General features: G+C 38.8%; 2 protein-coding genes across 4 annotated transcripts; one reads left to right on the top strand and one right to left on the bottom strand.

Moving 5' to 3' along the window:
• Nucleotides 1-1,437: 1,437 nt before the first annotated feature.
• u2af2a (U2 small nuclear RNA auxiliary factor 2a) lies at nt 1,438-10,811 on the bottom strand. Of its 3 annotated transcripts, none has more exons than XM_065245907.2 (11): nt 10,701-10,811; nt 5,336-5,486; nt 5,102-5,208; nt 4,864-5,015; nt 4,613-4,729; nt 4,376-4,532; nt 4,189-4,268; nt 3,963-4,085; nt 2,882-2,968; nt 2,541-2,792; nt 1,438-2,460 (listed from the first exon to the last, which is right to left on the bottom strand). In XM_065245907.2, the coding sequence occupies exons 3-11, from the start codon at nt 5,121-5,123 to the stop codon at nt 2,326-2,328; spliced, it is 1,125 nt and encodes a 374-aa protein (XP_065101979.1). In that variant the 5' UTR covers nt 5,124-5,208; nt 5,336-5,486; nt 10,701-10,811; the 3' UTR covers nt 1,438-2,325. The 3 variants fall into 3 exon arrangements, with proteins under 3 accessions (XP_065101979.1, XP_065101975.2, XP_065101976.2); XM_065245903.2 differs by lacking the exon at nt 10,701-10,811 and adding an exon at nt 6,277-6,792; XM_065245904.2 differs by lacking the exon at nt 10,701-10,811 and adding an exon at nt 6,277-6,792 and having other exon boundaries at nt 4,394-4,532.
• isoc2 (isochorismatase domain containing 2) lies at nt 6,943-10,862 on the top strand. Its single transcript, XM_065261199.2, has 7 exons — nt 6,943-7,028; nt 7,216-7,307; nt 8,037-8,161; nt 8,538-8,750; nt 8,832-8,902; nt 9,226-9,343; nt 10,724-10,862. Coding segments are annotated over exons 2-7 (594 nt in total). The 5' UTR covers nt 6,943-7,028; nt 7,216-7,306; the 3' UTR covers nt 10,790-10,862.
• Nucleotides 10,863-10,988: the final 126 nt, after the last annotated feature.

The following is a 10,988-nucleotide window of genomic DNA, read 5'->3' as shown; positions in this document are numbered from 1 at the left end:
TTGTTGTTACCTAACCAAGTGTTCTGTCCAATACTGACTCAGCCGTGGGTTGAGAACAACCCCGCATTTTTAGAGTGTATAAACCTGATGCTGTTTTTTAATGTAAATCATACCACACACAGACAAAGAAAATCGTAATTTACTTGTCTTGACTGTATACCCCTTAATAATAAGGATTATTCTAATTTATACAGTAAAGATTATGCAGTTTTATCTGATTACTTTATTCAGACTCTGTACAATACCTCAATACTCTAGACCAACCTGAAAACATGAACAGCACTGTTTATTTCATTTGTATGTTTGTTCTATGGTGTTGATTTGTGCTCACATGTGTGTCTTTAACAATATTTGAAATGTATATGGCTAGTAGTTATTTATGAAGGTTACATGGGTTAAAAACAATAAACAGGCATATTTCATTGTATGTATCATCATCTACTTTACTTAAACCAAAGAAATGGCAAAGAGAGAAGTCAGGAGATTAGTTAGGAAAAAACCATGGATGTCTGTGCCATGAATAGTGTACCAAGCAACATATCCAGGTGCTCCTTTGAGAACCAAGACAAAAAGAGGTGTGTGCACCCATGCTTATACACCACTGATCATATAGGTATCGCATTTCTGACAAGAGATCCTCCTTGAAAGTACCTTTAAAGGTATTAAAATTACTTGCTTGCCACTCTTCTTCAGCAATTAAAGAGCACCTATTTCATTGCTATAAACAATGTTATTTTGTGTTTTTGGTATAATACAATGTGTTTGCATGGTTTATGGTTAAAAAAAAACAAATTTTCCACAATCCACATACTGTAAATTTTGGTGGCTGCAGATTAAAATCTCTTCCTGAAACACACAGATTTGAAAAGCTCTGTGTCTGTGATTGGCCTGAATACCTCTGAATGCCACTAGGTAATTTAAAAATGTGAATCGGACAATAGGTGCTCTTTAATAAAATGTGCACAATGATTGCTGGAAGTTACAGATCAGCCACTAAGAATTAGATCTCAACCGGCTCTTGACATTGGCATACAATGTGCATCCCTGTTTAAGACTAGCAGACACGTTGTAAACAGGAAAAATGTCCCATGTGTTTTCTTTTAAAAAATAAACTTTATTTACCATAATGTAGTCGTTAAGTATTACTAAATGGTTTTCCAAGTTCCAATTTTATTCTGTTTAGCTTGTTGTACAATAGTGCACACAATGAACTGCTTTACTTTGTTCTGCAATTCTTGATTTCTTGAAGATCAGCAATAAACATATGTTTTTATTTTTTATTTTATTGAGAAATAAAATCATAACTATGTACGGGTACATAATGGACCCCAAGTCTGAAAACAGACTAACCAATTGCTCCTAACAGGCAGTGCAGGATATCCAGAGCTGTTAGCACTATCTGCTGGCAAAATACAGATGCAATGTGTGTGCCATCAATTCAAACGCATCGAGTTTATTTCACCAGAACATTGTTCTGGTTCTCATACATAAATGCATTGTAGTAAATCAGCCCCGCTTATTACAGCATTAAAAAACAGCAGTGGACAGTTAGAGAGAGAATGTATAAAAAAAAAGTAAAATAAACTTTCTTTTCAACAGTGTACAAATCTGGTTAGATGGGGCTGGGAAAACAAAGTCCACAAGAAACAGTACAACTATTAGAGAGCGAGATTTTGGAAAAAAGAGAGGGGATGGTGTGGGGAAGAGAAAGACAGTACAGATGTAACTGGTAAGATTCCACTTCTACAGGATGCCTGTAATGGGCTTACCTCATACACACGTTGTGACAAGAGAAGACCCAGAAACTCCTCTCACATCACACATTTAACCTTAACATTTACACGGTTTACCCAAACACACAAACTACATTTCACAGCCTTAATAAAACCATATTCAAAAAACAAACACACCCTCTTGACTTGTTTTTTTGAGTGTAACATTCATTGGTTTGTTGTTTTTGCCATTGTCTGTCTCCCCTCAATTACCTGAACTAAGTTTTTATATCAACTTATCACTCAAAGCGTGAGCAGTACAGACAGAATAGGCATTTTACACATTTGGGGGAAAATGACATAAACTCACTATAGACCAAAAATGATGTCTAACTGAATCATTTTTTGTAGACTTTGATGTGGTCTGTTTCACAATCTTAAAAGCTTTGCACATGTTGTCCAAAAACATTACAAGTGATTGATGCACAACATTCTGACCAATCACATGTCATGTTTTTTATATAAAAAAAAAACTCACACCCTCTTACAAAATAAGGGGTTTCTTTTGAAATCACACCATCTCGTTTCACTGGCTCTTAAATCTGTCCTGTTTCTACCAAAAGTCGCGGCGGTGGTAGGCGTCAGGGTCGCAGTATTTAGTCACCACCACTCTGTTGGCAAATTTCCTTCCTGTTAAGCCTTGCATTGCTTTCTGAGAGTCAAACACTGACATAAACTCCACAAAGATCTGAAAGAGAAAGTGAAAATATTGTAATATTTAAATAATTACTACATTTTACATTCGCTTGTATCTGTGAGGTGTCAAACCTTTCCAGTGCCAGGAACTTCCAAGCCATCGACAGGGCGCGGGATCTCAATGCTCTTGACCTGGCCGTATTTGGAGCACTCTTCCTTGACGTCTTCCACAATCTCCTCATACTCTTCATCATCCAGCAGTTCCTCTGGAGCTACCATGTTCATTAGACACAAGACTTCTGTAGGAATGCCACCCATCTGGTTGACCGAACTGTTCATGAGACCTGGCACTTGCAGGGTCACAGGAGTCTGGTTTATTCCCGTCTTCAGAGGAAAAAAGAAATGAAGCATGTCAATATTAAGGTTGCAACAACGGTTTTTAAATTGTAGTACACATTCACTCTCCTTCTTACCAGTGTGGTGTTCTTGGAGCCCACACTTGCTCTTTGGACCAGGAGTTTCTTGTCACCCAGCTGCATTCCGTTTAGACCCGCAATAGCCTGTGATGGTAAACAGTTAATATAGGTGTAATCAAAATATCTAAGGGGCTGTTTACACTTGGTATTAAGATGTGTTTTCATCGATCGGATCACAAGTGGACGAGAGAGACACATTACGTTTAAACCTGGTATTTAAATCTGTCTCTTTTGTCCACTTTCGACCGCTTCTGTACTGAATACTGTGAGGGGACGGTCCGTGAGACGGTGGGCGAGTCTCTCTGCTGTCATTCAAATGCGAGCGGCAGTAATTATGAGTTTATATGGACGCAAACTAATATTATGTTGGAGTCCGCTGCTTGTTTAGTAAGTAAACATGCTGAACAGTGTTTTGTACGTTTATATGTTGGAGCTTTCTCTGAATTTTCAGCGCAATTGATGAAAAAGGATCGCGCAACTTTCACGCTTTCAAAACGAAACTGTCAGTAGTTTTATCAATGAAATGCTAAAAATAGCGCTGTTCACCATATGTTCACGCCAGAAGTAAAAAAAAAAAGAGGTAAAACTTGTGTTTAATACCTCAGATTAGATAAATGGGCGGAGAGAAGGGGGTCGCGTGTGGCTGTTCGGACACATTCAACCACATTTGCGTTTCGCAACTCCAAAGCGATCCGATCGAAAGTGGTTTTTACTTCCTCTGGATGTGGTTGAAAGTGGATGAAAGTGGACGCTTACACCTGGCATTAACGCCGTCCACTTGTGATCCGATCGACGAAAACGCATGTTAATGCCAAGTGTTAACAGCCTCTTAAAAAACAGTGAGCTGTATGGGGTGAGAGAAAATCATGATGTTTGTTTATGTGATTTGCTGAATAACTGTAGACAGATTTTTAAGAAAAATATCCAACTTTACAAACAAAAACAGATGATGGACTTGTGCATCTCGGATAGCTTGAGGATGACTGAATCATGGGGTAATTTTCATTTTTAGGCAAACTATCCTTTAAATTCTTGCAAAATGTAGGTCTAAATGAGTTTCATTTAGTGTTTTTATTACCTGGTCACTGATGTTGACGTCAACATATTCACAAAAAGCATAGCCCTTGGAGAGGCCTGTAGCGCTGTCTTTCACCAGGTTAAATGCTTTCAGGGGACCAAATGATGTCAGCAATTCTTTCACCTGTAGAATAGATCATTCTTCAATCACAATGAAGCTACATGACAGACAGAGACTGAACAATTTAAAATGAAATATTGCCCCAAAATGCCATTCTGAGACAAACCTGGTCATCGTTGAGGTAATTTGGCAGACCGCCAATGAAGAGCTTATGTGCCGAATCGGGCACCACAGTAGAGACAACACCTATAGAAAGAAATCAAGTGTGAGAGAACCTTATGGTCCATGTTAAATGGATTATCACTTGAAAATACTTAATGAACAAAAAAACTTAGGAAAAGGTGAATTCAAACCGGAATACAGAGTCTTGCCTGGCACATAGACACTGGGGTTTTCACTCATGCCCGGGAGAGGTTGGTAGTCGTGTGGTCGGCGAATCTTCAGACTCTGTCCCTGGAAAATTATGCCATCAAACGCCATAGCCTGTGTCGTCTCATCCACTGAGCGAAACTGTATTAAAATAAAAACAACAGTCATATTATGTTTTTGAGCACTTATGTCAGCGCTTACCAGTCAATACAAATACTCACCTCCAGAAAGGCAAAGTTTTTGTCCTGGTTAATCTGAACAGCAAGGACTGGGTTTCCTGGTGCCTGGGTCAGACCACCCAAACGCATCTGAGCGTTGAAGAAGTCCATCATAGACTCCTATCAAAAATTTGAGAGAAATGCAATTATTAAACAAAGCATGCAAATAACAAGCAACTCGGAAAAAAGCAACACAGAAAAAAATGTATCACAATTTGTGAAATCTGATACAACATGACAACGGTCAGGCTCACCTCTGTGATACCAAACGGGATGTTGCCAACGTACAAACGGCGGGCTTGTCGAGTCATCTGGCTGCCCACGACAGGAACAGGTGTTGGGGTCACAGCCAGACCCTCAGGGGTCATTGTGGGCAAGAGAGCAGTAGCTGGGATCTGACCAGCAGCTGATGATGTGAGGTTAATTTAAAACAATGTTAGACATGTGAGAAGGAAAATATATGACAGACAAGAGATAGGGAAATATGCTCGCCTTGCATGGCTTTATACTGCATGGGTGTGATGTGTTCAAATCCGGGAGGAGGAACATCCCAGTACTTCTTCACTTTAATCTTTTTCTTCTCACGGTGTGGAGAGCGACTGCACAAGGAGAAAGAGATCAACACTGTCAAAATCAATGTTTGTTGGTACACAAATACCTACAGACAACCACACGACACTTCTGGATCTTCTATTCAACATTTCCAAATTTCAATCCTTAACATACCTTCGTCTGTGTCTGCGATCCTTGCTATCTCCATGACGATCTCGGCTGCCTCTCCTTTCTCTGTCTCGACTTCTCCTCTTTCTGTCCCGGTCTCTGCTGCGACTTCTCGAGCCACTGCGCCGGTGGTGTTTGTTCTCTTTGTCTCTATCCGCTGTTTGAAATGCAATGAAATAAATATGATTATCAAAATGCGCACTTCCTGTAATTCAATGTGTGTACTAGGAGTTCATTCAAACTCTCCATCAGTACTAACCTGTTTTATTTCTGCATAGGTTTCAACGGTCTGAGTCCACTTGTGAACATGCTTTATTTTGCATTTTTTCTAATTTTTTTTTCTTTTTGCTAAAAATCATAATATCAGCATAACCTTGAAGTGTAAAAATGAACATGAATTTATTAGTATTTGATCTGATTTTTTAAATTTTTGCTTATATGACAGCATGCACTCAAGCTGGCATGGAGTCATATTTGTGTAAAACCATGTTGGCTTATAGTGATTTGTGAATTTTTCATCATCGTGTGTGCTTGAATAGAAATAAGATAATCTGACCTTAGTACAAATGTATACTTTATTTAAATATTGCACTTATTTCATAACATTTCTTGTTATGTAGTGTTTAACACTTCAGAACTGTTTATTAACAGATTTAAGTAGAATTTTGACTCTCAGATGTTTAAAAAACCACCACAGTCCCTAAATATCATAACTTTGAATCTATGTAAAACCACACCCCCTAAGCAAAAGGAACTAATGGTTTCTGGACGTTTAATGGTTTTAAATGCTTATAAAAACAATTGCTGCATTTGTTTTCTGTGCTGAACAATCTGATTCAGACTGTCCAGCAAAGCAGGTCTTTTAACCGCTCACTGGTCACTACCCTATCCAATAAATCACATGACAAACCCCTCAATCGCATCAGATGGATAACTTTATTTCTCACCTTGCTTGTTTTCGGTCAGCTGTCTCTCAAACTCGTCAAAATCTGACATTATGCAGCAGCTCCAATACACAGAGTGAGTGAAAAACTGGCTAGCTAACAGCTAGCACCTCAGCAAATGCGAATATATCGCAAACAAAAACTAAGCTTCCACCGAGGGTGAAGCAATTACGAGACTACAACCTGTGAAGGAAAAAGTGCCAGCTGGTTGAAGCAAAGCGAAGTTTAATGAAAGCAGAAGGAGTCGAGCTGGTGCCTTCTAGAGACGCTCTTCACATACAAAGACTAACATTAGGAAAACGTGCTTTCAAAGAGCTCGAGCAAAAACAGACATCAATCAGATGCTGTGCTGCACTACATGAGTGCTTTGCTCTTAAAAGAGCTCATGCGTTCCTGATAGCTACGACAATACGTAAAGAGCAGTCTGTATTTTCTACAAAATCCCTGTGAAACGGCAGCAAGGCCGTGTGTGCGGACGCTAATGTCAGTGGCCACTCCCATGCACTTCCGGGTCAATGTCAATCTTCAAACCATCAAGACATTTCACATATTTAGCGTTCTTATGACTTGTGTGGTGTTTAGGATTGTGTGTGTGCATTTTAAGGTAAATCGTAAACACAACTGCACGTTTTCGGACAAAATAAATAAACCACTCTGTATAAGTTTGTTGTTGTGTATTTGACAGCGCCCTCTGTTGGTTGATCGGCTTATTAGCGCAAGAGACCAAGGGTCTGTTTTGGGAGACAGTTTTTGAGGTGTGTGTATTTTTTCTGCTATATTATTGAGGCGATATATCATTCTATGACACATAGAGATATTATTACATACATTTGTGTTGTTCTGAGAAATCTGATTGTCCGCTGCTGTCATTTACGAGTGTGCTGCTGTTGCGGTTAACTCATTACTATTTGAACTTGAGTTTTAACTGGTTTGCTAAAACAGGAGTGGCCGGACATATAAAGTTGATCTGGACAGGAGCCAGCTGTGATTTAACTTTACTTGGTCTTTGCAGTGATCGTCCCTAGTCGCCAACAGTAAGTACTGCTTGTTTACATAGAAATGCCATTGAACTCCTTATCTATCTATTGCAATACATGTTATTATTAAAATCCTTATCCATATATTGCAAATATATGTAACTGTGAGAGTGAACGAGTTGGATTTGACAAGTTATTAGATGTATAAAATTTTATGCGGCGCTACGCAGACCGTTCGATTCGTCATCAAAGTAACGCGAGACTGCTTCCGAAAACACGGCTTAAGAATCGCTCTCGCGGTGCTTTGATGTCATATGCCGATCCGTCTGCATCGCGCTGCATAAAGTCGAGTCGACCTATTAACATGCAGGACATTAGGGCACTGCCCCCGTCTTTTCACTTGATTTGATATACAACTGCTTCTCAATTCTAGAGCTGTCTACCTGTACCTAGAAAACATTTTAGCATGTTTAGATGTCTTCTTCAGACACAGACAGTAAGACATTGTTGATATGATATACAAAGTCTGAAGAATATTTGTGTTTACATGAAAATTTAAGGTGACAGAGTTTGACCTTAATAACAACTAAATTCAGAATACAGTGACCAGAATAAGTACTTTAACACTTTTTAGACTTGTTGACTTATGAAGTGTCTTATGTAGTATTTATTTACAAAAAAGAATTTACAAATATTAAGGAGTACTGTATGTATTACAGTGTATGCACAAAGACACATAGGCGGGTAAGGTAAACATTTGGCATATTTACATGATTGTCTCCTTAGTGGCAGGAATTGGCAGACTCTCCACTAAAGGCTCAGTGCTGTTACTGTGTGACATGCAGGAGAAGTTCAGACCCAATATCTACCAGTTCACAAATATTGTGAGCAATGCTGCAAGATTGCTACAGGTACAGTTGGCAACCTTCATTTTTTAACACTGTCTCTCCATTTGTAGCCCATATTGTGAATAAGCTGTCATCACTGCATCTTTTGAACTATTAGAATTTATACCTATTATATTGTGTGTACCTTATGTGTAGTGACTGACCGATGTAACGACTATATCCATAATGACTGCTAACCATGTGCTCTATTATTAGATTACCAAAACAAGGTACATTTCTTAGATAATAAATATTTTGTATCAGCATTATATCATATATTCTACTGGTTAGATCTCAGCATTAGCCTTTCTATATGATGTATCTGAAAACAACCTTTGTTATGATCTTAAAAATATGTCAGGTCAGAAATTGAATATTAACAATTATGTTTCTCTCGCAGGCATGTCGAATCTTGAACATCCCCCAGATTTTGACCGAGCAGTACCCCAAAGGTCTAGGACCCACGGTTCCTGAGCTGGGTGCTGAAGGGCTGAAGCCTCATGCAAAGACTAGTTTCTCCATGATGATAGACAGTGTGGAGAGCTCACTAAAGAGCCTGGGAGATCCGAAGCAGGTCATACTGTGTGGCATTGAGGCTCAAGCCTGCATCGCGGTAATGTTATGTAAGATATTTAAACTGATTCTGTAGCACATTTTCACACACAATTACATAATCTTTCTTGTTCTGCTGTAGTGCACAACCTTTGATCTCCTGGAGCGAGGCACAGAGGTTCACATTGTAGCAGATGCTGTCTCCTCTCGAAGGTATAACTAAGTTAATTTGTTTTGTATTTTAGATTTTGTGTCTAAAATGCACAATTTAAAAAGCAATGCAGAAGCAAAACAGCAAAACTGCCTTATTGTGGGTCACACCCATCTTTTCAAGCACAAGCTCCAGCCTAGCATCTGTATTTCTAGTATCTAGTTTTAGACGTGATGATGAATGGCATCTTTGAACCTTTTCTGACACTCTACAGAAGAGTATGCATGTAGAGCACACCAGTGCAGAATTTGCTGTGTCTTGTAAGTTAAGCCTTTAAGTAATTGTCAGGTATTAAAAAACAAAATCTGTCTGTTTTATTTTTCAGTCAGACAGATCGCCTTTTTGCACTGTCACGACTGAAGCAGAGTGGGGCGTTTCTTACCACTACGGAGGGAGTTTTATTACAACTAGTGCAGAATGCCAAGCACCCCAACTTTAAAGAAGTATAATTATTATCTGTTTTTTTTTTTATTTCTGTCTGTCTGTATGTGTTTTTATAATAAAGTAATCACTTAAAGGAACACGCCCACATTTTGGGAATATAGCTTATTCACCGTATCCCCCAGAGTTAGATAAGTCCATACATACCTATCTCATTTCAGTGCGTGCTGTCACTCTGTCTGACGCAGCCCCCGCTAGCTTAGCTTAGCACAAAGACTGGAAGTGAATGGCTCCAGCTAGCATACTGCTTCCAATAAATGGCAAAATAACGCAAACATTTTCATATTTACGTGTACAAATAACAAGGTCATATGAGACACAGCCATCTTTTAACCATTTACATACTGTGAACTATATTCTCAGAAGGCGAAGCACTGTTACTTGGGCAGAGTGATTTGCTCGCAGCACCCGAGAAGCCCCCTGGTGAGGAGCAGAGAGTTCGACAGAGTTGTGCAAATCACTCCACCCAAGTAGCAGTGCTTCGCCTTCTGAGAATATAGTTCCCAGTATGTATACTGTTAAAAGCTGTGTCTCATATGACCTTGTTATTTGTACACGATGTGACTATACAAATCACAACAAAAATAGGAAAATGTTTGCGTTATTTTGTCACTTACTGGGAGCAGTATGCTAGCTAGAGCCATTCACTTCCAGTCTTTGTGCTAAGCTAAGCTAGCAGGGGCTGTGTCAGACAGACTTACAGCATGCACAGAGATGAGAAAGGTATATATGGAGTTATCCAACTCTGGGGGATATGAATAAGCTAAATTCCCAAAATGTGGGCGTGTTCCTTTAAAGGGATAGTTGAACTGAAAAATGAAAAGTTCTGTTATCTGTCGCCTACATTACATTTTGGGCTGTTGTGGTGAACAAAAAGTAAATGAATCGTGTTGACTGTTTTATGATGCTTTATTTGTATGTTTTTAAGCTGTATTGTACACTATTAGAAAGATAGATACAAAACCTGTCACTGGGACTGTACCCATTAAAAAGGTCCCAATTTAAGGTAACAAAATGCACCCTTAAGGTACAAAGATAGCACCCCAGTGATAGCTTTTGTACCTTTTTTTTCTGAGAGTGTATGGAATCAGCTTGGACAGAATGTCAACAAAAGAAGAAAAAAAACACACAGTTAGAGGTGACAAATATAAACTATTAAAGCACTATTGCTATAAACCTTTTTTTATAATTAAAAAAATATTGTGATTAAGAAGGGTTAGTATTATGTGCTCTTGTGGTAATTATAGGTTTGGTTTAAGTGTGCTTGTGTGAATAAGAGCATACGAGCAGTTGCCGAAGTGGTTGGGATTTTGCAGTGAATAAGATATTTTTCACCCATTGTTCTGTTCATGTTCTTACCTGCCGTTCATCTCTGCACACAGATCCAGAAGCTCATGGCTCACCCCTCCCCTGATACAGGCCTGCTGGCCTTCTACAGCTCCCTTTAGGGCCGGTCACACACCACACCCTGCAGACAAAATTAAAATAAATTACTGTAACTTCACACAAACTCTGCGAAGTTGCATATTCAAATAATTACTTTCAAAGAAACACAAATATTTTCATGTAATCAGTTTTAAGGAATCAAAGATTAATTTAAAAATTTGAATATAAAGAATGCTTTAATATTAGCCTATTCTGGGCAGA

This window comes from Paramisgurnus dabryanus, chromosome 13 (genome assembly GCF_030506205.2).
Source record: "Paramisgurnus dabryanus chromosome 13, PD_genome_1.1, whole genome shotgun sequence".
NCBI lineage: Eukaryota > Metazoa > Chordata > Actinopteri > Cypriniformes > Cobitidae > Paramisgurnus > Paramisgurnus dabryanus.
This window is presented reverse-complemented; position numbering and strand designations above follow the sequence as displayed.